This window comes from Neoarius graeffei, chromosome 12, assembly GCF_027579695.1.
Source record: "Neoarius graeffei isolate fNeoGra1 chromosome 12, fNeoGra1.pri, whole genome shotgun sequence".
NCBI classification, from domain to species: domain Eukaryota; kingdom Metazoa; phylum Chordata; class Actinopteri; order Siluriformes; family Ariidae; genus Neoarius; species Neoarius graeffei.
The window spans coordinates 82,559,457-82,587,237 of NC_083580.1; the positions used below are offsets into that span (position 1 = coordinate 82,559,457).

At 42.8% G+C, this 27,781-nt stretch overlaps 2 protein-coding genes across 3 annotated transcripts in view; both read left to right on the forward strand.

The window, feature by feature from the left end:
• The first annotated feature begins 6,105 nt into the window (after positions 1-6,105).
• Positions 6,106-11,993, forward strand: LOC132894826 (5-hydroxytryptamine receptor 2C). Its single transcript, XM_060934941.1, is given in 5 exon segments — positions 6,106-6,132; positions 6,366-6,525; positions 7,452-7,903; positions 7,905-8,045; positions 11,736-11,993. Coding segments are annotated over 5 exon segments (1,038 nt in total).
• Positions 11,994-22,282: 10,289 nt separating this feature from the next.
• The window catches only part of si:ch73-362m14.4 (actin-binding protein WASF3), a 36,276-nt gene continuing 30,777 nt past the window's right edge, over positions 22,283-27,781 (forward strand). For both annotated transcript variants that reach the window (XM_060935271.1, XM_060935272.1), the window contains exon 1: positions 22,283-22,380. The gene's annotated coding sequence lies outside the window, so the exon portion shown is untranslated. The remainder of the gene's footprint in view (positions 22,381-27,781) is intronic.

The following is a 27,781-nucleotide window of genomic DNA, read 5'->3' on the forward strand; positions in this document are numbered from 1 at the left end:
TATCTGGGGAAAAATATTTACATACATAGTTCCATGGTTTAACAATCCTATTGAAGAATGAGGCCTGATAAGTTGAAGTTCTGCAGTGTGCAGGTTTTAAAATTAATTTTGGATTTTGGGCCCTAGACCGGTCATGAGTTACAAAAGACACGTAGTGGTTTATGTTCAAATCTGTTTGGCCATTAATGCATTTATATACAAAGACTAAGTCTCTAATCTCCCTATCATAAGTCAGAGGAAGCAAGTGCAGGCTTCTGAGTCTGTCTGTGTAAGTAGCATCCCCAATACGCTGTTGTAGTATCCAGCGCGTTGCACGTCGTTGGACTCTCTCTAACAGGCTTCTAAGGTTGACACTAGCAGGGGACCATACTTCAGACGCGTAACAGAGCTGTGACTTGACGAGCGACAAATATAAAGTCCTTCTCACTTGAATTTCCGTCAGCAAGGGACAGGATCTTTTTAAAAAGCCAAGCATCCGGTTAGCCTTGTTGACTATTGAGCAGACGTGCGAATCCCATTTTAAATTACTTGAAATAACCACGCCCAAGTCTTTTTTTCGTCAACTTGTTGAAGGCACGTGCTGCTCAGGTGGTAGTCGTGAATGATTGGAGTTTTTTTCCGCGTGACGATCAATATTTTGCACTTGTTGGCATTATACTGCATGTTCGATTCACAACTTCACCCCTCGGCATTGGCTAGATCGCGCTGTAATTGCTCGCTGTCTTCGGCTTGACTAAACAGATATGTTTTCAGCCGAGACTTAAACATTGAGACTGTGTTTGATTCATAGCCTGTGCTGTTCTTTCTCTCTAGTGTCTGCATCTACTTCTCTAGCTCCACTCCAGCTCTCTTTCTCCAGCTCTTTCTCCAGCTCCTCTCCAGCTCTTCTTCTCCAGAAACACCTGTATTGTTCAACTACTTTCCCCAGACATCCTCAATCCTCAGCTTTCAGTGTAGCTTCTTCATCTTCTTCTTTTCTCTACAGTCAGCATGATCTTCTGTGTGCATCTATTGGCCCTTTTCCACTACCCTTTTTCAGCTCTCTTCAGACCGACACGGCTCGCGTTTTGACTACCTCAGAACAGCACGACTCAGCTCGCTTCAGCCCTGCTTAGCACCCAAAACTCGCACGGTTTTGGAGTGGGGCTGAAGTGAGCCAAACCGAGCCGAGTGGGGCTAGGGGCGTGAGGAGACACTCCCCTGTGCACTGATTGGTGAGGAGGAGTGTCCTCACATGCCCACACACGCCCCGCGAGCACGCTGGGATCTGTAAACACCGTAAACCCGGAAGGAGAAGAATTACGAGAATTTCTGAAGCCTTATGCGCCTCGCCTCATCTATACGCTCTTGCCAGCATCTGTTGGCATTGTCGGTGACAACAAGCCACAGCACCAAGACCAGCAACACTAACGACTCCATGTTTATTGTTTACTATCCGGGTCGTGAGACTACCGCTTAAAAGGTCACTGATGTCACTGTTTGCGCCGCCTAACGACATCATGTGACGTCCACCCACTTTCGCTAACTCCACCCAATGTGTCCACCCACTTCCAGCCAGCACGGTTCAGCGCGGTTGTAGTCGAAATGCAACTCCAACAGCCCCGCTCAGCTCGACTCAGCCCGACTCAGCACGGCTCAGCCCAACTCAGCCGCGTTGGTAGTGGAAAAGCGGCATATTGCTCATGCTCCAGTTTCAAAGCAACCTTTCTCCATATTGATTAGTGCTTTCTTTTTTTCATTTTTTTCTCAAACTCTTTCTCCATCTCAGACATCCCAAGTCTCCCGGAAGTTCCGGGAGTCTCCCGCATATTGATAGCGGCTCCCTGATGCCTGCAAATTGGAGAATATCTCCTGGAATCTAGAGCAAGAGCATGCATGTGAAACATTAATGTCTGCATCGCGCATATGACGGAGTGCGAGAGAGACTGCGCGTGCGCCCGTTCATGTAGCGCATGCTAGACAAAGAGCATCCTGATTGGTTTACAGACATCCAAACCTGCAGAAACTCATCCCCCCCCCCCGCTGATGGGAAGAAGTCATGCGGCATTAATTTTTTCCCATCAGTGGGGGGTGGGGGGGTCACAACACCTCCCTGAAATGAGTTTCTGCAGGTTGGGCTGTCTGCCATCTTGCTGTATTCCTCATGAACGTGTCTTCTAACTGTTTTCTTGAACTCTTTTCTCCCCTCTCTGACTCGGTTCCTCTTCTCTTCCCACTCTTGCTGCAGACTTTCCATCACCTAGTAAAATGAAGTTAAATTAAGCTGAATACTCAAAGTTTGAATGCTAAATAAATGGAACATAAGAGATCATGATTTGAAATTAATGAGGTAACTCAGTTCCCGTTTGGTTTAAACCCCACATTCATTACTTTATAACGGAACACATGAACACGTCCCACTGGTTTCCACTGTCCATGTTAGGAAGAGTCATTTTCTGTGTCTTAAACATTTAGTTTCTTTTTCACTAGACGTGTGTGTGTGTGTGTGTGTGTGTGTGTGTGTGTGTGTGTGTGCATAAACCAATTTACAGTGGTGCTTGAAAGTTTGTGAACTCTTTAGAATTTTCTATATTTCTGCATAAATATGACCTAAAACATCATCAGATTTTCACACAAATCCTAAAAGTAGATAAAGAGAACCCAGTTAAACAAATGAGACAAAAATATTATACTTGCTCATTTATTTATTGAGGAAAATGATCCAATATTACATATCTGTGAGTGGCAAAAGTATGTGACCCTTTGCTTTCAGTATCTGGTGTGACCCCCTTGTGCAGCAATAACTGCAACTAAACGTTTGCGGTAACTGTTGATCAGTCCTGGACACCGGCTTGGAGGAATTTTAGCCCGTTCCTCCGTACAGAACAGCTTCAACTCTGGGATGTTGGTGGGTTTCCTCACATGAACTGCTCGCTTCAGGTCCTTCCACAACATTTCCATTGGATTAAGGTCAGGACTTTGACTTGGCCATTCCAAAACATTAACTTTATTCTTCTTTAACCATTCTTTGGTAGAACGACTTGTGTGCTTAGGGTCGTTGTCTTGCTGCATGACCCACCTTCTCTTGAGATTCAGTTCATGGACAGATGTCCTGACATTTTCCTTTAGAATTCGCTGGTATGATTCAGAATTCATTGTTCCATCAATGATGGCAAGCCGTCCTGGCCCAGATGCAGCAAAATGGACCCAAACCATGATACTACCACCACCATGTTTCACAGATGGGATAAGGTTCTTATGCTGGAATGCAGTGTTTTCCTTTCTCCAAACATAACACTTCTCATTTAAACCAAAAAGTTCTATTTTGGTCTCATCCGTCCACAAAACATTTTTCCAGTAGCCTTCTGGCTTGTCCACGTGATCTTTAGCAAACTGCAGATGAGCAGCAATGTTCTTTTTGGAGAGCAGTGGCTTTCTCCTTGCAACCCTGCCATGCACACCACTGTTGTTCAGTGTTCTCCTGATGGTGGACTCATGAACATTAACATTAGCCAATGTGAGAGAGGCCTTCAGTTGCTTAGAAGTTACCCTGGAGTCCTTTGTGACCTTGCCGACTATTACACGCCTTGCTCTTGGAGTGATCTTTGTTGATTGACCACTCCTGGGGAGGGTAACAATGGTCTTGAATTTCCTCCATTTGTACACAATCTGTCTGACTGTGGATTGGTGGAGTCCAAACTCTTTAGAGATGGTTTTGTAACCTTTTCCAGCCTGATGAGCATCAACAACGCTTTTTCTGAGGTCCTCAGAAATCTCCTTTGTTCGTGCCATGATACACTTCCACAAACGTGTTGTGAAGCTCAGACTTTGATAGATCCCTGTTCTTTAAATAAAACAGGGTGCCCACTCACACCTGATTGTCATCCCATTGATTGAAAACACCTGACTCTAATTTCATCTTCAAATTAACTGCTAATCCTAGAGCTTCACATCCCAGAGTTGAAGCTGTTCTGTACGGAGGAACGGGCTAAAATTCCTCCAAGCCGGTGTGCAGGACTGATCAACAGTTACCGCAAACGTTTAGTTGCAGTTATTGCTGCACAAGGGGGTCACACCAGATACTGAAAGCAAAGGTTCACATATGGTACTTTTGCCACTCACAGATATGTAATATTGGATAATTTTCCTCAATAAATAAATGACCAAGTATAATATTTTTGTCTCATTTGTTTAACTGGGTTCTCTTTATCTACTTTTAGGATTTGTGTGAAAATCTGATGATGTTTTAGGTCATATTTATGCAGAAATATAGAAAATTCTAAAGGGTTCACAAACTTTCAAGCACCACTGTACATGTTACTGTAATCTTCATCACATTTCCTGGAAACTGTAACCCAGGGCTCGAAATTAGCTTTTTTTCTTTGTGTCCCCCAGTGGTCCCGAATTCTGTGTTGTATTGTCCCGAATGGAAGCAATAGTGTCCCCATTTTTTTCCTCTCTGAAATAACCAGTGGTTAATATTATCATATGAAGTTACTATTATATTTGTAACTATGCGATTTTGAACCCTTTATATCATTTTTACAATAAGTCACAAGACACAAGCGACACATGTCCTATACATCATCTACTTCAAAATTAGTTATTGCATTTTCAGTTTATTAAACTTTGGCGATCTCACTGTATGAATAGATACCCGTTTATTTAAAGGGGCCAACTAGCTCATTCAGAAAATGTTTCAACTCCCTACATCTGCAGTACACTTTAGTTGAAAATAAGACCCCTTTTATGTTCATTTCATCTACTTATACCTTGAATATCTGTTGGCACTTATAAGGCCAACTTATCATTTTCACCATTACCGTTATCCATTTTTATGAACTTTCCGTTATCCATTTTATGAACTTTCGCTGCCGGGTGCAAATGTTAGCAACATCAGCATAGTGCCAGCAGGTCCGAGCCTAGTTGTGCTGCTGACTGACTAAACTTTCTGAACTAGAAAGACACCAAGAAAACTCACTTATTCTGTTGAACGGTATCTTCCGTCAATATCATCCACATCATTCCTGTTGTATTTTATAACGTGTCTAACAGTGTTCATTCAGTTCATTCAGTTGCTAGCGTTGCCTGCAGACCAGGCGATGACACTTTGGATCCTGAAGGTCCCGGAGACGTTATGTCTGGGCTTTCAGTTTCTTCTCCGCGGTCGGTCCGCTTCAACCACTTTTTTTTTTTCCTTGCCATTTTTGTTCTGGCAAGAGTCGGCGCAGCGTGTGCGGTAGCAATTCCATTCCAAGTCCATATAATTATGTGCATTTACAAATATTAATGAGGCAAAAATAACACCATATATAATGCGGACTCCGGCCGAAGATTCTAGAACAGAATGCGCTGCTCTGTAGCCTACGGATGCAGGTGCATCGAAAGTGTAGCTACTATGTATTTTTCGCTGTTAACGTTTTAAAATTAAAATTGACAAATTAGGTGAATGTCTACGTATGTGTTACGGCTTTGTAAATAATATTAATGTAGAACTTTTTTTCTAGATCTATTTTTTTTCCATTGTCCCGGGATTGTCCCAGATATGATAATTTTGTGTCCCGATGACATTTTTTATAGTCCCCGGGACATCGGGACACCGTTAGTTTCGAGCGCTGCTGTAACCATTTCATTACATTTCAAATGCTCTGTATACTGAACACATATGACCATAAAACACATAAACCTGACTCGACTTAAAATACAACAACTGACTTGTTTTTTTAAACATATCTTTTCCATGCCTGTATCCAGATGACTCGTGGCCTCTGTCCTATGTGTTGTGTCCCACGTGGATCTTCCTGGATGTGTTCTTCTGCACAGCCTCCATCATGCACCTGTGTGCCATTTCTTTGCACCGCTACATCGGCATCCGCAGCTCCATCCGACCCAGTCGCACCAACTCCCCTACAGGGCCATGACCAAGATCACTGCAGTGTGGACCATCTCCATGGGTGAGAACATACTTACTGAACACACACGTGTGTATATTATCCACCATACTTTATTGTAACACATCTGTTTTAACGGGTTGAGGTTTTAGATTTTATTTCACAATAATGAACTCAATCTACTCTCCATTTACTGTGACAGAAAGTGAGAGCACACAAATTGAGAACACATGATATGGGAGAGAAGGGGCGGGGTTTCCAGGTGATCTCAGTTAATGTCAGAGTTCAAAACACCTGTGCAACTGTCAATCATTCCAGATTCATGTGTTGACTGGATCATCTCCTGTTTTATTGAAGAGAAAAAGAGTGAACTTCTGGAGTATTTCTGAGTGAGAACTCTCACCAGTGCACTCTGACATTAAACTGTGGAGCTCAAACACAACCTGTGTAAATGTGCCCATGCTTTCTGGACACTGCCTTTAGGCTTAATCACAGAAGTCCGGTAATCTGGTGCATGGCAGTTGTGTCCTCACTGAACCGTGCTTCATGCTGATGGGTTTCTCCATGGTGTTCTTCCTCTCCCTTATCATCATGGTGATCTTCTACTGCTTGACCATGAGAGTGCTTCAGCAGCATGTTGCCACCTTCTCTACTGAGCACACACTGAAAAAAAGTAACCTATAGAATTTACCCAATAAATCTGAGGTAACAATTTGCATTGACTTGTTTGGGGTAGATTTAATTCCATATATTGAGTATAAAATAACTGAAATAAAAAGCTATGAAATACTTAAATAAATTGGGTAAAATTTACCTCACATTTATGTATCTATTTAACAGCTACTTTCTCATTGAAATTGGGTAAAATTATCTCGTTTGCTAGTAGATAATCCCTGATAATTACTAATCAAAGGTAATTAATATCACTTAGTAACCATTACTTATTCGGAGAAGGTAAGATGTACACCCCCCCCCCCCCCCAAAAAAAAGACTTTCAGATGGTTCATCATCTCAATGTTTTTAATCCATAAAATCATCAAAAAAACAAACAAACCACAGAATAAAGTGCAGTGCAACAGCTTCACACATTTCAAGTAATGAACCTGTTTTATAACTCACTAACTAACAGCTTCAAATGTTGTTTCTGGACTGACCAAATCTGCAGTCCAGGTGCATTTATACGACAAATAACTGAACCGCCTTGTTTATATGCAGCAATGATGCACCAAATGATCAACAAACACAAAATAAAGTGCAGTACAACAGCTTCACACAATATTTCAAGTAATGAACCTGTTTTATCACTCACTAAACTAACAGCCGGAGAGAGGAAGATGGCGGTCCGAGAGTTCCCTGTCCCGCTCACTCAAACGCGCGCTCTGACGCATGCGCAATTTGGAGCACAGGACTCACGGCTTTGGGGTATATTTTACCGTATTTTTCCATGTAATGGTTGTTACTGTTAACGAATAGGTATAATTTACCCATTACTTTATAATTCCTTGGCTGACTGCAATAATCGAGTAAATTTTATCTGGTTTACTTAGGTTATATTTACCACTCTCCAAAATCACTTCTTACAGCGCAGGAACTATGCTAACACCAAGCAGCCACTGCCTCAGCCCGGCCTCCTGAGTGACGATCCTTCCTCTCATTCTAATTCTCCAAGTAAAGGAGTGCTTCAGCACCTTAGCCCTCCACTAACGGTCCATGAGCAAACAGGTGCACGAGGTCAGGGGAAATGGCGTGTGGCACAGGCCATCCAGAATGAGCGCAGGGCCTCTCAGGTCTTGGGTGTGGTCTTTTTCCTCTTCCTGGTCATGTGGTGTCCGTTTTTCGTCACCAACGTGTTGATTGCCATGTGCCAGTATGGATGCAGTAAATGCTTGTTCAGACTAATGAACATTTTCGTATGGGTAGGTTACGTTTCTTCTGGAGTCAACCCACTCATCTACACCCTGTTCAACAAGAACTATCGCTGTGTCTTCCCCTGTGACCTGCACTGTAGCTATCATAAACAGGCTAAAGCTGTGCACAAGTAACTCGGCCTGTTAGGTTTATTCCATTACACCACACCCTCTGCTGTGTGACAGGAGCTTCACAGACACTAATGCCAATGGAGTTTCAGGGTTCAGTGGCTCCAATCGGGGACACAAACAAGATGAGATGCTGAAAGTGTTAGTAATTTAGCTACCTCCATGGATAACACACAGCAAATTCCTCAGTGTTGAATTAACACCCAGAGTGTTTATATTGGTCCATCTCATCTCATCTCATTATCTGTAGCCGCTTTATCCTGTCCTACAGGGTCGCAGGTGAGCTGGATCCTATCCCAGCTGACTACGGACGAAAGGCGGGGTTCACCCTGGACAAGTCGCCAGGTCATCACAGGGCTGACACATAGACACAGACAACCATTCACACTCACATTCACACCTACGCTCAATTTAGAGTCACCAGTTAACCTAACCTGCATGTCTTTGGACTGTGGGGGAAACCGGAGCACCCGGAGGAAACCCACGCGGACACGGGGAGAACATGCAAACTCCACACAGAAAGGCCCTCGCCGGCCACGGGGCTCGAACCCGGACCTTCTTGCTGTGAGGCGACAGCGCTAACCGCTACACCACCGTGCCGCCACCAATATAAACACTCTGGCTGTTAATTCAACACTGTGGAATTTGCTGTGCATCACTAGAGTCTGATTGGTCGAATCAGAGATCTTGTAGCTTCCTCACTGCTATGAGTCCATGTCATTTGTTCAATAAATGAGAGATATATTCCAAGGATTTTTATTTTAGTGTTGCATTCTTTTGAAAGTATTTGTAGGGTTGTTTTTGTTACATATAATCAATAATTACTTCAGCTCAGTAATTGATATTGAAATGTGATATCACACGCATGTCTGGTTTTTTATTTATATGTTTGCTTACATTTACGTATGTACTGTAATTAAATGGAGATCGGCACCGTCCGATGTGCCTGGTGGCATGGAAAGGACGTTTGTTGATGTACTGTACCATAATAAAATATGATATATTTAACTTTTTGCAGTTTTAATCTGTATGTGAGAGATATACAGAATAGGAACACTGCCCAGAACAGGATGTTTCATGTTCTACAGGTAAAAGTAAGCTTTCTGATTATGCTGTGACTCTAAGGCCCAATCCCAATTCCCCCTTAGCCCGAACACTTGGCCCTACCCATCCTGCACTGGGTAGGGTGTCCTGTTTCTTTTAGGGATTGAGGAGTAGTGCTCATCTAGCCCTCCAGATGGCCCTCTAAACAGAGTGTTTTCAGATGCAGACTCCAAAAGGAGCAGTAGAAGAAAATTCCCAGGATGCTTTGTGAACTGAAGCAGTGTAACATGGCTACTGGTGCAGAGAAAGAAGGAGATAAATGTATATAACTTCCCAAACAATCATTCAAATAATTTACAATCTGATGGAATATCTTAGTTTAATGTAGATACAAAGGAACATGGATTCAGACTGTTAGAACAAGCATTTCAGAAAAATCACTATTCACATATCGTTAGAACTTCGTATAAATGAGGATTTGTAAATAACCGTACAGTTATTTATTCCCATGTCCTGTGTATGAAGATTAAAATACGATCCAGCTGCAGATTTTCTGCACTTTCCACTCATCTGATATAAAGGCAGAAAAGACTCTGTGCAGAACTACACTGAAATCACCGGTGTGTAAACATGCTTCCTGAATATTATCAGTACATTAATCTACACTGACTCAGGTCGAGGAAACATCTGTCCTGAATCACACCTTTATTTGGTTTATAAATTATTTCAAATTATTTTTCTTATCACTTAAAATATACACTGTAGTAAAATAGCAAGAAAGATTCATGGGGATAAATCTCATGTTTTGATTTTTGCTCCTCATTTTTGAAGACTTTCCTCTTTTTTGTTGTTGTTACCTTCGACAACTGTGTTGGAGGAGATTATGTTTTTGCCTCCATTTGTTTGTTTGTTTGTTTGTTTATTTGTTTGACTGTTCCCAAGGCAACTCAAAAGTAGCGAACGTATTTTGATGAAATTTGGAGGAAAAGTGAGTTTTGGGCCGAGGAACAATTCATTAAAGTTTGATGCAAATCCAGATATGTTTGTGGATCCGGGATTTTTTTCGTCTTTTCCCAATGTAACTCAAAAAACAGTGAACAGATTTGGATGAAATTTGGTGGACAGCTTTAATATTATCCTCAGGTCAAGTGATGTGATTTTGATGTTGATAAGATGTGGTTTGGTGGAATTATGGACTTTACCAAGTGCTCTTCCAGTTCTTGTTGTTCTTATTTCTGCCTAGTGATTTAAAAATGACTGCATTTCCAACCCCGATTCCAAAAAAGTTGGGACAAAGTACAAATTGTAAATAAAAACGGAATGCAATAATTTGCAAATCTCAAAAACTGATATTGTATTCACAATAGAACATAGACAACATATCAAATGTCGAAAGTGAGACATTTTGAAATTTCATGCCAAATATTGGCTCATTTGAAATTTCATGACAGCAACACATCTCAAAAAAGTTGGGACAGGGGCAATAAGAGGCTGGAAAAGTTAAAGGTACAAAAAAGGAACAGCTGGAGGACCAAATTGCAATTCATTAGGTCAATTGGCAATAGGCCATTAACATGACTGGGTATAAAAAGAGCATCTTAGAGTGGCAGCGGCTCTCAGAAGTAAAGACGGGAAGAGGATCACCAATCCCCCTAATTCTGCGCCGACAAATAGTGGAGCAATATCAGAAAGGAGTTCGACAGTGTAAAATTGCAAAGAGTTTGAACATATCATCATCTACAGTGCATAATATCATCAAAAGATTCAGAGAATCTGGAAGAATCTCTGTGCGTAAGGGTCAAGGCCGGAAAACCATACTGGGTGCCCGTGATCTTCGGGCCCTTAGACGGCACTGCATCACATACAGGCATGCTTCTGTATTGGAAATCACAAAATGGGCTCAGGAATATTTCCAGAGAACATTATCTGTGAACACAATTCACCGTGCCGTCCGCCGTCGCCAGCTAAAACTCTATAGTTCAAAGAAGAAGCCGTATCTAAACATGATCCAGAAGTGCAGACGTCTTCTCTGGGCCAAGGCTCATTTAAAATGGACTGTGGCAAAGTGGAAAACTGTTCTGTGGTCAGACGAATCAAGATTTGAAGTTCTTTATGGAAATCAGGGACGCCGTGTCATTCGGACTAAAGAGGAGAAGGACGACCCAAGTTGTTATCGGCACTCAGTTCAGAAGCCTGCATCTCTGATGGTATGGGGTTGCATTAGTGTGTGTGGCATGGGCAGCTTACACATGGCATGGGCAGCTCAGGCACATAAATAGCCCACTACAAGCTTGTTTCTGACCTGCTGGATGCTGTCCTACTCCCATCTGCTTTTGCTATATGCAAGTGTGATGCACAGACTAACAAATCCGATCCAGTCTCTCTAGGTAATGCACGAACTGATGCAGCAGCAAAACAGGCAGCCACAAGGACCTCAACTTCATTTATGTTTTTAACTAACCCTTCTACACCTCCCTCACAGGTTTCTGACCTCCAGCAGCGGGCCACAGCAGAGGAAAAGGCTGTGTAGCAGAAAGAAGGGTGTAGTATTAAAGATGGGGTCTGGGCAAGCCCAGACGGGCGACCTTGTCTCCCCAAATACATGTTTCCATATTATACTAAGTTGACACATGGGAAAGACCATTTGTCAAAAGGGGGGGATGATAGCAGCAGTAACGAAGCATTGGTCCACTAAACGATTCTCTAATTACTCTCAAAATGTTTGTCAAAAATGTCTTGTATGTGTGCAACCCTCTCTTCTGCTCTGAATAATATTCACAAACAGGTGAGATCAGCCTTACCAGTCCCGGCACTGGGACCACTGCATGACCTGAAACCTGGTGACTGGGTGGTGATAAAGGACTTCAGAAGGACGAAGTGGAACAAGCCCAGGTGGACGGGACCATCCCAAGTGCTGCTCACCACACAATCAGCTGTAAAGGTGGACAACAGAGCCACGTGGGTACACGCCAGCCACTGCAGAAGAGTACCTGAACCAACGGACAAGCAGCACAAGGAGGCTCTGGTACAGGAAGGAGATTAAGACAGCATTCAAGAAGCCCTCAGGGGGCCTCGTCGCACCGTGAGTGGACACTCTGCTATCAAGAGGCCCTTAGGGGAACCAACGAACACGACATATCGACACACACAGCCACATGACAGACTGTGCATTCCAACACATTCTTCATTCTGTACCTAATTGTGAACCTCACACATGGTATAAGTAGTATTTGGTAGTTTGTCCAGTGACAGAGATTAATGGAGCAGTGTCTGACACCACAGGTACTCCAGGTGGCAGACTTCTCAGCTGGAAAAATAAGATAGAAAGAGATCAATCTGTTAACTGAGTTCATGACATATTGACTGATAATACCAATCACATGGTGGTAGCTGAAAGAATACATTCTGACTACACATACACTAGCGTACGATACCTAGCTGATTTAGGTGATGGGACTAAGTGACTTAGGTGTAGACACTTCTATAGAAAACACCCAATATCACGTAGTTTGTTGACTGACTATTGCCACAGACTGGACAATAACCAGTAGGTGAACCCCGTATGACAGTATTATAGATTTAGTGTTATCATTTACATGATAAAAGGGGGAATTGTAGAGGAAATTTTAGTGTCATACTGTTTTGTAATTTTCCTTTTCACTGAGTGTTGCCTCTTCAAGGACTAACGACAGAACATTTTGCATCGAAACATGTCTATCTTATCATGCTCCTTATGTGTGTAGCAGACGTACATAGCAGATGCGCGTACGAGACAACGCTTAGACGAGATCCAGTCAGCTTTAGACCTGATCATGCTCCCACTGCGTGATCAGGGCATGTAATTGCAATGATGTAATGCAAAGATGTAATGTTTCCTTTTTATCTAGTAAAGAGTATATATAGATTTGAGAACAAAGGGATGGTGTGAGGGGTGTACCGAACCCTCATCATTTATCCATTACTGAAATAAACCTTCTTACTCTTGCAAAAGAACGAGACTGGTGTTGGTGTTTGCCACACCACGAATAAAAAATTCAATAAATAAACTTTTCCCTTTTTGGTGACTCTATATTTAGGCCCTTCTATAAACATTCTTGGGTGAGAACTCCTCCCCTAGGTCCCTGAACCACACCTTCAACAGTCTAAACAAGTTCTCTATCTGACTGCAGTTCAGGAACAGGTGCTCTACTAGGGATGTCCCGATCAGGTTTTTTTGCCCTCCGATCCGATACCGATCATTTGATTTTGAGTATCTGCCGATACCGAGTCCCGATCCGATACTTCTTATAATCCATAAAAAATAAAGACGAGGAAAGAAACGGATCCAGGATGTTCCTCATTTTTTATTTAACACCTTATTTTAACATCCAACAACTCCGTTAGCAAACAGAGCACTTACGTGAGGCAGTTTGAACAATAAATAACAAATTAAAAAAAAAAAAAAACCTTAAAATACCTGGCAGGAATGTAAACAAATAAAAAAAATAAAGTGCCACAGTGCCGGTAATTAATTTGCTTTTAAGAACGCATCTCACAGTGGTGTACAGTAATTTCAATTAAGGAAATGAACGTTTTTCTTGATGAAAACAAGCATTTCTACCCTTTCAGGTTTGAGCCCGTTTCTTTTGTCATCCAATGAAAAAAAAATGATCTCATGCTTTGCTTTCCGCTTCGAACTGCTTCCGTGTTCAACCTTGCCGGCAACAGGCAGCCAATAACCAATAGCGTCTCCGCTACAAAGTGATGTCATGCCGCACGCGTTGATGTTGCTGTGTTGAGACAAGAGGTCTGGTCTCACTCTGTGCCAACGCATAGCTATTGATGTGTTAAAAATGAGAATATATTATATAGATATATATCCGATCCCTGATCGGGAGGCAATGCCCGATTCCGATCGAGTCTGAAACCATGTGATCGGGCCCGATTTCCGATCACGTGATCGGATCGGGACATCCCTATGCTCTACATCTTCGTCTTGACCACAGAAGGAACATTCCCTCGCTACTGCTGGATTCAGGTGTGCCACATGTCTGTTTGTAGCTATGGCTTTGTGGATCACTCTCCACTGTAGATCGGCAGTTCCCTTCTCTATGGGGGGTTTGAAGAGGGCTCGCCAGCATCCTTTCATGGAGAAGTTTGGGCCAAATAAACCTGACCACCCCAAGGCCTTCAGCCCTCTCAGTGCTGCCTGGTGTGTCACTTTTACACAAGTAGTGTAGATTGCCTTTTTGGAGAGGCTCTTGAAGCTTCCCAGCACTGGAGTTCAAATAGAGAGGAGCATGTCCCCATCCTCTTCTTGTGGTTGTTCCACAGCTGCTGAAACAGTGAAAGGTGGGCAATCACTGTTGTGCTTGCTCGTCTCTGCATCAGGCCTCCTTGAGGTTCCTCCAAAACCCTCAGGCAGCACCTCTTGGAGCTCACTGATGAATTTTTCTACTAGGCAAGGGGACCGTAAGCCAATGACAGTTTGCATGAAGGCTGCCAATTTCCACCCATCGCCCTCTCTCAGCTGAGCCAGTGTCTTGCACCCGCTCCTCTGCAAAGATGCCTGTACACTTGCGGTGTTCGGCAGTCTTGATGAGATCCATGGATTGTACAACAGAGGCTCTCTGAGGATCCCAGATTACCCAGCTTCTGCGCTGTCTGCAGCCAGAAAATGGAGATCTGGCTGTGTATGTTGATCAGGCTCTGTCCCCCTTCTTGTACTGGTACGGTAGATAAAGCAGTGGTGCCCTAGTCCAGTGTTGGCCCCACCAGAAAAAAATTAATCAGTCTCCTCTGCATTTCGCGTATGAGATCCACAGGTGGTTCCAAGATGCCAAGTTTGTGCCACAGGGTGGAGGCAGCCAGGTTGTTTGTCACCAAGACCTTCCCCCTGTAGGACAACAGAGACGATACCCAATTCCATTTTGACAGCTTGGCAACCACCTTCTCCAGCATGCCCTCCCAATTCTTTTTCTTAAAATTGTCTGTCCCTAAAAACACACCCAGGAACTTCATCCCATCCTTTCCCCATTGTAAGCTTCCTGGTATTTGTGATGGCCCAGTATTCTCCCACCCACCTATGAGGAGTCCTTCACTCTTTCCCCAGTTGACTTTGGCTGAAGACGCGCTCTCATATATTGCCAGACTGGCATTAAGCCCTTCTACATCTTCCTGCTTCATAATAAAAACTGTGACATCATCTGCATATGCAGACAATATACATTTTTCTCCTGTGGGGTCACCTGGAATACTAAAACCACGGAGTTCTCTCCTCAGCCTGCTGAGGAGAGGTTCAATAGCAAGACTATAAAGCTGTCCAGAGAGTGGACAGCCCTGTCTGATACCTCTCTGTACTGGAACCAGACAGCTCAGTCCACCTGCCACTTTCACCATGACCGAAGCATCAGCATACAGGAGCTTAATCCAAGAGATAAAAGTTACCCCAAACCCAAATCTTTTAAGACTCTTTTAAGGTAGTCATGTCCTACCTGGTCAAAAGCTTTTTCCTGATCTAGTGACAGAAGACCCACATTATATTTTCCTGTAATTCCAATGTCTATAATGTCTCTGATTAAAAACAAATTGTCCATGATACAACCCCGATTCCAAAAAAGTTGGGACAAAGTACAAATTGTAAATAAAAACAGAATGCAATAATTTACAAATCTCAAAAACTGATATTGTATTCACAATAGAACACAGACAACATATCAAATGTCAAAAGTGAGACATTTTGAAATTTCATGCCAAATATTGGCTCATTTGAAATTTCATGACAGCAACACATCTCAAAAAAGTTGGGACAGGGGCAATAAGAGGCTGGAAAAGTTAAAGGTACAAAAAAGGAACAGCTGGAGGACCAAATTGCAACTCATTAGGTCAATTGGCAATAGGTCATTAACATGACTGGGTATAAAAAGAGCATCTTGGAGTGGCAGCGGCTCTCAGAAGTAAAGATGGGAAGAGGATCACCAATCCCCCTAATTCTGCGCCGACAAATAGTGGAGCAATATCAGAAAGGAGTTCGACAGTGTAAAATTGCAAAGAGTTTGAACATATCATCATCTACAGTGCATAATATCATCAAAAGATTCAGAGAATCTGGAAGAATCTCTGTGCGTAAGGGTCAAGGCCGGAAAACCATACTGGGTGCCCGTGATCTTCGGGCCCTTAGACGGCACTGCATCACATACAGGCATGCTTCTGTATTGGAAATCACAAAATGGGCTCAAGAATATTTCCAGAGAACATTATCTGTGAACACAATTCACCGTGCCATCCGCCGTTGCCAGCTAAAACTCTATAGTTCAAAGAAGAAGCCGTATCTGAACATGATCCAGAAGCACAGACATCTTCTCTGGGCCAAAGCTCATTTAAAATGGACTGTGGCAAAGTGGAAAACTGTTCTATGGTCAGACGAATCAAAATGTGAAGTTCTTTATGGAAATCAGGGACGCCGTGTCATTCGGACTAAAGAGGAGAAGGACGACCCAAGTTGTTATCGGCGCTCAGTTCAGAAGCCTGCATCTCTGATGGTATGGGGTTGCATTAGTGCGTGTGGCATGGGCAGCTTACACATCTGGAAAGACACCATCAATGCTGAAAGGTATATCCAGGTTCTAGAGCAACATATGCTCCCATCCAGACGACGTCTCTTTCAGGGAAGACCTTGCATTTTCCAACATGACAACACCAAACCACATACTGCATCAATTACAGCATCATGGCTGCGTAGAAGAAGGGTCCGGGTACTGAACTGGCCAGCCTGCAGTCCAGATCTTTCATCCATAGAAGACATTTGCCGCATCATAAAAAGGAAGATAGGTCTTTTTTGTCCTAAGACAGTTGAGCAACTAGAATCCTACATTAGACAAGAATGGGTTAACATTCCTATCCCTAAACTTGAGCAACTTGTCTCCTCAGTCCCCAGACGTTTACAGACTGTTGTAAAGAGAAAAGGGGATGTCTCACAGTGGGAAACATGGCCTTGTCCCAACTTTTTTGAGATGTGTTGTTGTCATGAAATTTAAAATCACCTAATTTTTCTCTTTAAATGATACATTTTCTCAGTTTAAACATTTGATGTGTCATCTATGTTCTATTCTGAATAAAATATGGAATTTTGAAACTTCCACATCATTGCATTCCGTTTTTATTTACAATTTGTACTTTGTCCCAACATTTTTGGAATCGGGGTTGTCTATACTGTAAATTTATATATGTTTTTCAAATAAATTCCCATATATTATTTTGTTTTTCTTTATGTTGATAAACTTTATATTGTTTTATAGAATATTTATGTAGTCTCTGTGAGTTCATGCATGCTCATTAATATTTGTTCAATAAAAATGTAATTATTAAAAAAACCCAACAACTTCTGTTGCAATGATGATGCAGCGAGTGGTGTCCAATTTCCTAGGTAAAGATTTCAGCCCCTACCCCTTATAGCTCCATTTTGAAGGGTCACTACCCAGTCCAGGGTACTCCAAAACTACGGGTAGAGCCAAGGGGGATTGGCATTGGGTCAAATGGCTTTTCAGGTGTGTTATTTAAAGGTCTTTTTTTTTTTTAAGTATACCATTGATGCTGAACAATGTGAAATACATTTTGCTTACGCTTACTTTCAATACAAACACCTTAAACACTTTTTTGTTTTTGAAAAGACTAAACCCAATACAACAAAAATTCCTAACAGGACTCTGAGTTAATCAGGAATCATTTTCCCTCTTACAATTATATTAATTTGGACTCTGACTTCCCTGTTTGGTTTGTTGACACTCGGTCTCTCCTGATTGCCAGTCACTCCATAACCAACTATTTTTATGCACCACATTTTCCCACATGTCCACCACAACACTCTGACACAACTGAATGTGACTTACTATTCCGGAATTATCATAATGACTCACTAAAGCTACTGTATTTTTTGTCCTGTGACTCAAAAATCATACCCACTGTACCTTTAAGCTGGTTAGTACTGACACCATAGTCATGTTTGTATTAGTAACTAGAATGTTGTGTATTGAAGGGCAGTGCTTTCTGCATTATAACATCAGGTTAATTGTGCTTTTGCACAAAGAGTTTAGCTGTTTCTGTCAATCCATCCATTATCTACACCGCTTATCCATCATGGTCGTGGGTGAAGCTGGAGCCAATCCCAGCTGACTTCAGGTGAGGGGCGGGGTTCACCCTGGGCGGGTCCCCAGTCTATCACAGGACTAACACAAAGATGAACCACCATCACACTCACACCTCTGGGGGGTTTAGAGAAGCCACTTGACCGAATCCACATGTCTTTGGGCTGTGGGAGGAAACCGGAGCACCCTGAGGGAACCCACAAAGGCACGAGGAGAGCATGCAAACTCCATGTAAACACATAGAAAGGCCCCAGTAGTCACAAGGTTTGAACCCAGAATCTTCTTGTTGTGAGTGACAGTGATATTTACTGCACCACTGTGCTGCCTTACCGCGAGTTTGCCTAGTGGTTAGTGTGTCCGCCTCTCAATCGGGAGATGGTGACTTCTACTCACGGTCGGGTCATACCAAAGACCATCATAAAAATGGTACCTACTGCTGTCTGGGAAGGCATGCTACAATACAGATGCGAGTGGGGAGTCAAACTCTCGCGGTTACCAGAGGAATAGCCCCCCACTGTAACCCTAGCTATGTAATACGCGAGAAGCCGAGGGCTATGGAAACGGAGATCGGTGCTGCCCTATGCACCACATGGTGTGGGAAGGGACTTTGACTTGACTTGACTGTGCTGCCTTATTTTCATAACAGAAGCAGAGATTTTGTAGATTGTTTGAGTTTTATATTTTTAGTAACTGCTTTATCATGGTCAAGGTGTGGGAATGTGATCAGGTACAAATACACCCTGGACAGGATGCCAGTCCATCACACAGCATCACACCCATTCTTATCCTCACTGCCACCTTTTATAGTAAAACCAATTCAGCTCCCAGCATGTTTTTTGGAGGTGGGAGAAAAGTGGAGCAGCTGGAAAATCCACACTGACATGGGGAGAACAAGTGAAAGTTAACAGTAACCAGAGCTCAGGCTCGAACCCCAGTGCCTGGAGCTGTGAGGTGGAACGCCACACACTACACCACCGCCACGCTGCCTTGGCTGTATGGTAGGGAGTGAAAAAAGCTGCATAAATGCAATATAGCTCTAAGTGCTTTGTTCAAACCCATTATTATATTGGACAAATTACCCAGACACATTGGTGCCAGAGTTCCTCAATACAATGCCTGTTCCTCTCAAAAGGAACTGTGTACAAATACCTCATCCTGACTCGTTGCGCTGCCAGCAGGGTCTGAGCTTTCAGCTGCACGACTCACAGGAAGGGCACTCGAGCTTACATGTTCAAAATGTTCAGTATTCACTGTTGCATACCTGCCAAGCCCCTGAGAATGAAAAGCGGTAGATCAGATTGCGTGGTGCAATCATGCTCTTCTACATTCTCAGAAAATAAAGTATATTATTGTATCTTTAGAGGTACAACAGCTTATCACTGGGGCAGTACCCTCTAAGGTATTTATTTGTACCCTTTATGTACCGCTTAGGAACATATATGTACCTTTTTGGCCCTACAAAGGTACACACAGTTACCTTCAAGTCCAAGAATGAGCCCTAAGGGGTACATTAGTGTAGCTCAGACCTGGGCATTTTCCGGCCCGCGGGCCACATCCGGCCCTTTGGTTCATTCTAACCGGCCCGCGTAAGGTTAATTAGAAATTACAAAATAAACGTATTTTCTAATTTTACCTCATGCATGGACTGAATGTGCATTGCTTTTATTTTGAAGTTGTGTTCAACAAAAACGCAATGCGCGCGACATGAACATGACATGAAATCCCATGAAACCTAATCCCGCGATAACTACTTCCGTAATTTGTCCAGACCAACCACAAACTTGTACGTCATCCTTCAAACGGTCCAGCTAATCACATAGTGTGACGTCACCAGCAGGCGCCAGAGCCTGAGCCGATCTGTAGATCTGATACCTACACCGAATGGACTGATGATCATCTGTCAGCTGTGCTTCGCATCTCCACCTCAGACATTCAACCTGACTTTGATGCACTCATTAAAGACCAACAGAGACTAGATTTCTCTCACTGAACAAATGAAAAACACCAAATGAGGTGATTAGACTACAAATGTGGGCATCATTATTATAATATGATGTATCTTGTTTGATATTTGGAGTAGAAAGACAATATTGTGATGTCTTTATTGTGTTTTGGGGTGAATGTGACTGAAAAAAAATGGTACAAACGTTCACATTTTGTTAACCATTGTTTTGGGAAATTTGATTGAATAAATGACATTTTTTGTAAGGCAACCTCGTTTTTTCCATACTCTTACCAGTCTTAGCAGCTTGTAAAAACAATGATATTTATTGCTTTATATAAAGAAATACAATTAATATTATGCAGAATTTAGTTCAGCCTTATGGTCCGGCCCTCCACAAAATTTTCTGTTTCTCATGTGGCCCTATGGAAAAAATAATTGCCCACCCCTGGTGTAGCTCATACCTTAGGGGATGGAAATGGACTCCTACTCTACCTCTGTGTCTAACAGTGTAGGGGGGTCCAGGGGCATGCCCCCCTGGAAATTTTTGAAAAACAAAACAAAAAACAGTGTAAAATGGTGCATTCTCCTGCATTCTGAGTACCATATTTGAAGAAAATTGATGGAGAAATCGGACCAACATACTTCACAAAATGCTGCTTCTCACCTCGCCTTGATGCTGGATGATCCAACAACCAAGTTGCCTTGAACTTGTTGTCATGGTGAATCTTTTTTTTCCTTCGGAGTTTTCATTGTTTGTGATCACCAGAGCGTGTTTTTTTTTTTTTTTTACAATTACTGGTGTGATTTGTTGCAACATGTGACCTCATTGATGATTGGCTAGAACCATAATGAGAACCAATGGAATGGCGTGATAGAGAGATACAATTTAGATTCAACATCATTATCGCACTGTTCCATTGGCTCTTGGCTTCACTTAACATGACTATCTGACACTGTAGATTTCTGTCCCCTGTGCTGAAAACAGCTGAAGCGAGATCAGAAGAGCGAATTCAAAAGTGTTCACTGATTATTTTGTAATGCAGCATTTTTTTTTTAGAACTAAAAGTGGTAAGCGGTGTTCACCTGTCAGAATCGGTAGATTTGGGAATTATGGTGTTGTAGGGTACAAAACACACTGAGAGGGGTCAAAATACTGCGACTGTAGTAATAATTCACCTGAGTGACAGTAAGTGTAAAAGTAATGATCAAGAAAATGACACAAGTAAGAGAAAGTCATCTGGTGAAAAACTACTTGACTAATTGCTTTACAAATTTCTTTTTACACATCTACCTAATCTGAAGAACGTTCTCCATCTGAGGAATGCACTTTTGAACAGTTATGTAAACTAACCAAGTGCGCTATGCTGAAGTGAACACCGCCTCCATTATCTCACTGAAGATCGTAGCGTTAGCTGACTAGCTAACTTTAGCCAAATGCCCTTGGGGTTGCTAGATTTATTCGCTAATTCATTTTAACTCATAAAAGTTTCTTGCTCTCTAGTAAAGATGCTGTTCACACATGATCCTGAAGCTGGTTAAATAAAACTAATGGTACTATGATTTAATTACTCAGGACCGTGTATTTACACTGAACCCTGCAGTCGGGCGTGATAACGAGAGCGACGCGTTGTTCGTTACTCTTCTCTCCTGTCGGTGTTCTCTGCAGTTTCTACTCAGGGTTTTTAGCCCAGATGCTACTCAGTCATGGTTCTGAGAAAAGAGCTTAATTTGTTCAGGATGTGTGCTGTGAGGCTTTGGCCTGGTCCTGTGTCCCACCAGATGTGTGAATGGAGCTGCTTTTCCCTCAGTGACCCTTCAGCCCGAAAGGATCTTTCTGCTTCTCCACAGGAGGATCATCATCTGCTTTCTAAAGCGTGACAGATTCACTGAGAGGAAGTTCTGTCACACCACAGGCTGACCGTCCCTCTGCTCAGCAAACACTCTGACAGGAGGAGTAAAGCTAACAGTTAGCTAACAGCTAAACACCAAACCAAAACACTTCACGCTCCGCGCGCGCGCGCTCCCGACACGCTGGGTGGTGGTCGGAGAGGGACGCGCATGCGCTGTAGCGTCTCTGCTGCGGCGCGCTGGCTGCTAGGGAAACATGCGCGCGTGCACGCGGAAGAGGCGCGCCCCCTTCCATCTGATTCTCAGTGCAGCCGCTCCTGAGCTCCTCCTCCTCATCATCATCCTCCTCATCCTCATCATCATCCTCATCCTCCTCCTCCTCAGCGCCGAGTCCGCGCATCGCTCCGCCGGCACCATGGCGCAGCTCTGTGAAACCGACGGCTCGTGAGGTGAATTTAGCGGAAACGCCGCTTCTGGAGTGAAGAACCCGGAGGAGCAGAGCATCGGAACCGCCGGTGAGTCAGAGACGCTTTAATCTCAATCCCAGTCCGGTCTCCCTCCGGGAATCACACTGCTGTGTGTAGAAATGGACAGCATGGCGCAGTGATGCTGCAGCCGTTTACACCGAACCGAGCGGATCCGAATAGCCGAACCATGACGTCATAAGTGCTGTAATCTCGGCGGTGTGTAAGCGTGGTGTACCCCCGGGAGTGAGGCGTAAAATGAGTGACGTCATTGTCATCAACACTAATATAACATCATCATGATCATGATCAGAACCCTCAGTGTTAATCAGCAGCAGCTCTCCGGTCTCACACAACTGCACCAACACGAGCTGAGAGAACATTCACCTTTCATCAGAGACACGGCACATTGCATTTTCAAAGAGAAAAAATTACACTTTTTTGGACAGTGCCTTTTATTTGTTTTGTGCTTGCTCGTACATACCTTTAAAGACAGACTATAATACAATATCATCATAATAATGAAGTTTTGAGATTTTCAATGAAAAAAATCAAACCTTGAATACAAATCTCCAAAAAATACAGATTTTATAATATAAATTTGGTGAAATGTGATTCCCGGGGAGCATCAGACCCTTTCAGAGCAGCAAAAGTAATAAAAACATCTTTATTTTCTGCTCCAATAACTACAGTGATGTTAAACACTCGATGCGTAATGATGTAGTGGGTAATGTTCTCACTAGTTAGGCTACGCTAATGTTAATGTGCTCGTTATCATTAGCAGCCAGAGTTAGCTTCTTAACAGGAACTGAGTTATTTCAGTCAGGCGTTATGGTTCTGACTCCTCTTCACTCCATTTCATGTCTTCAGTTCACTTCACAGACGTGAGCGTGAGAGATGATTGAAACGTTCTGGAAGCGTTTACTTTTCCCAGGGAATTCTGGACGCGTGCATCACTGTTCGCCTCATTTACATAAAAACTATATTTCTGAAATTTGTTTCCAGGATTCTGTTTTTTTTTTTAATTTCAAAACCTGTAGCTAATTTAGAATGATATGGGTTTTTTTTTTCAAAACTGTACATTTATTAAATACACCACAGGTGTGTTTAAACATGTATTTAATACAATATATCTGGAATTCAAATACATTAAATTTATATTTAAATACTTTTATCAGCTTCCAAGCTCCATCTTCACAGCTCCTGTACATTCTTTCTCTGTTATTTACTTTAATCTCAACTGATTTATGTTGAAAAGCTGCATGTGATCCAGTGCTGTACAGCTCTACTTTTAACTGTGATGAGCTTTTCTTGAAGGATTGATGTACTTAAATATTCATCAATAATTAACCAGGTTCTCCTGTTGATAAATTCACTACTGTACACATGCTACAAGTAGCATAGCATCGCCATTATCAATAATTCACATTAACACAATGAGAATTCAATCAATCCTATATCTCTCAGCATGGCTCAGAAATGCCCCCAGAGATCACATTAATCAGAGGCAGCCTTCATGAAGAAGAAGAAGAGAAAGTGCTAGATGTTCTGTGTGCCATCTGGAGTCAGCTGCTCTACAGTTTTTATTCTGGACTCATGATTCTGGAATCACACCACCATCACATGAGATCAGCCCACAGCGGTGACGTTATCCAGCTCTCATCCATTATATTCACACTGTGTGCACATGTAGCTGCTGAAAATAGACCAAAAACATTGTTTTTAGAGAAATAGCTATCTTCACACACATCTATCAGAAGAACTGCACACATCTCCATACCTCCCATCTTCTGTAGATTTCTTGCTTTGTGCTGCTCAGAAATTGTTTTTTTTTCCCTCTCAGTGATTTTTCCGCTCGCTCTGACCGTCGTCCTTCTGGTGATAATAAACAGTGATTAGAGAAGATTTTGGTTTGTCCTGAACAGAAAGGTTATTTTTCTGTTCCTGCTCCAATGTTCCCCTGTTTAGTAGGAAACCAGTTAGAAGAAAATAAGAGAGCGGTTAATAACATCCTCTACATGTGATATCCTACTCTGCTAAAGGGAAGCCGAGAGAATCAATAAAACCAAACGCAGCATTTAACCACAAATGTGTATTTATTCTTAACATTTTCAGATCTTCTGTTAGTTTGCAGTGGGATTTGTTTCTTGCAGAAATGTAGGAAAAAATATGGCATTGGTTATTAATCTATGAAATACTTTTTAAAGTGTTAATGTTTTAATTCTGCCACAATTCAGAGTGATTTTACTTGCGTTTTCAGTTGTGCTCAATGAAACCGTGAGAAATTTCTTCATTTTTGTTTCTGGTAATGTTTGTAAACTCCTTTTCATTCAGTTACTGGGTTTTCTCAATGCTCAATAAATGCTGAGGGTTCTTTAAATAGCCACTCTGTAAATTATTTAAATAGCTTTGTAAATAATTAGTATTTCTGATATGTCTTTAGTAGCGGTCAGTTACTGCTATAAAACACATGCTAACGTCTCTGTTAGCTTTCATTCACTTAAACACTCAAACACTCCAACTCAACATCCCAGAACAGAGCTGCTTTTAGAAACACGGCGTTCTCAGAAAAGAAGAGCGTTCTGTCAGAGAAATGTCCGCTCGGCGTGTAGTTTGCCGTTACTGAATGGAGTTTAAATAGCCGTCAGAGCTGCTCCTGTGAAGCCGCAGATGTGATGAGTTCACTGGGTTTTCTGTTGGTGGTTATTTTTACTAGAACGCAGTACTTTTCTGCATCTTCCACTGAAGGGAAATGCCAGTGACTCAAATTCCCCCAACAGGAAGGACAACGAGCCTCTGAACCCAGAACCCAGGCCTTTCATTTGTATTCCAGCATCCAGGACTGAGAAGAGATTAAATAAACACACCTCTTTATACACAGAGCTCAGCGTATCGTTACACTGCTGTAGCTGAGACGCTGCCAAGGAGCTCGATCTCTCTCTCATTCTCTCTCCCTGTCTCTCTCTCTCTCTGTCTCTCTCATTCTCTCTGTCTCTGTGCACTGCATGCTGGGAGTTTGGGTGTGTGAGTGAAGGCACTGAGTGAGTTTTTGTTCGTTTTGAAATATTTCATTGCTTTTCTATGCTTTCTCTTTTTCCCCCTTACTGCATGAAAAGGTAAGAAAACATTATTTTGGTTTTGATTATTAGAAAGTGACGGAGGAGTAGTTGGTCGGAGTTTGGTGGTGTGCAGGATGGCGTCCCTCCCTGGTGGAGGTTCGCCGTCCCTGTCACTTAGACACAGCGTCAGGATCACGGCTGACCCGCGCTTTACTGTTGAGGATGTTTTACTGGCTGTTGGTGAGCAAGTGGGTCATAAAAATATTTTCTATGGCTCGAGAACGAATAAAGCTGTGGTGGTGTTTTTAAGAGAGGAGCGTTTGGTCATTTCCTTGGTTGAAAGTGGTGTTATTTTAGATGATAGTTTAGCTGTAGTTTCTCTGTTAACTGTAGCGACCACTCGAGTGACCGTATCAGGAGGGAGCGCCTTCCTTCATCCCTAACGAAGCGCTGGAGAGAGTTACAGCGGTTTGGGAAGCTTGCGAGCGGATTTAAAACTGTTCCCCTCGGCTGTAAAGACCCGAAGCTGCAGCATGTTCAGTCTCTGCGGAGACAGGTTTATATGTTCCTCAACTCTCCATCACTTGAGATTTCATTTAGGGTGAAATATGAGGAGGGGTATTATATGGTGTACGCGAGTTCAGGAAATATGAAGTGTTTTGAGTGTGGGGATGTTGGACATAAGCACTTTTTCTGTCTGCACTGCGTGCAAGCGGAGAGTGAGACCGCGGACAGAAACTTGGGTTTAGACACCGAGACCGGGGAGGGCAGCTCCTCTCGGGTCGGGATCGAGTCTCAGACTCACACTGAGGGGGCACCTGCAGCAGAGACACCAGGGGGCGTGGCTCAGCCGGACACTGAGGGGGCACCTGCAGCAGAGACACCAGGGGGCGTGGCTCAGCCGGACACTGAGGGGGCACCTGCAGCAGAGACACCAGGGGGCGTGGCTCAGCCGGACACTGAGGGGGCACCTGCAGCAGAGACACCAGGGGGCGTGGCTCAGCCGGACACTGAGGGGGCACCTGTGGTGGAAACACCCGGAAGTGAAGCCGCGTCCGAGGATGAGTGAGAAGTAAACACTGTCCCAAACACTCCCTATCCCAGTCAGGGGGAAATGCCTTTTCCGATATTTCTGATTATTTATCACAGGATGACAAACCGCTTTACAAAGTGCACGAAATAAATGATTTTTTGGATGAAACTTTTGGTAAACATACTGTAGATGTGAACACTTTTTTTTCCCTGATGTTGATAAACTGATAAAGTTGATTGTAAAAATTAAAAAGGAAGTTGGCAAAGAGCAACTGAACAAGCAAAAAAGGTTTTGGTTAAAAAAAGTTACTGACAAAACTGAGAAAAGAAAAAAGGGGGAAGCTCCTCTCTGTAGAAGGAAATAAAATGGGTAAAGCATTGAGGGTGTCTTTCCTTCTACTGGTGTATTTCTCTGTGGTTCTTTCTTCCTCTTCAGCTCTCCTCATGGGAAGTTTAAGGATTAGCTCCTTAAATATAAACGGAAGTGGAGATAAGAATAAGAGCGCTATGATCACTGAGCTTAGCAGGACAAAAAATATCAATGCTCTGTTTTTGCAGGAGACATACAGCTCTAGTGATGAAGGTGGACTGGGGGATGAGCTGGGGGATGAGCCGGGGGATGAGCCGGAGGGGGCAGGTTTTCTTTAGCCATGGTACTAACATAAGTGCAGGAGTAGCCATACTCTTCTCACAGAGCGTGAGTCCTTCACACATTTCCTTCAGTGAAGTGGAGCAGGGTCGGGCTATTATAGTGCAGGCCACAATTAAAAATACACCTTTTAAATTCAGAAATGTTTATGCTTTCAGTGTTGGCTCAGACCGGGTCAAACTATTCCAAAAAATTAGTAATACTCTCAAACAGTATAATAACTCTGTGATGATGCTCGGAGGGGACTGGAACTGCACAACACACTTTACAATAGACAGGAACGGAAAGGAACCACGTTTACAATCAGCTTCATTATTATCTGGTTTGTTGAAGGAACATGGATTGACAGATACATGGAGGGAATTTCTCCCAACAGGACGGCAATACACACGGGTCAAAGTGACAGAAGGTCGAATAAGTGCAGCCAGACTAGACGGGATTTATCTTAGTAAACACTGTAGGAATCAAACAAAAACAGCAACAATATCACCTGTTGGCTTCTCAGATCATCACATGATAACAGCAGATCTATCATTATCTGGTTGTTCAACACAAAGCTCATACTGGCAGTTCAATATCAGGCTAATCCAGGACAATTCTTTCTGTAAACAGTTTTCAGCTTTTTGGGAGCAATGGAGATTAAAAAAGAACAAATTTGATGATTTAATCTCATGGTGGGAGGTGGGGAAAGTCCAAATCAGGATCTACTGTC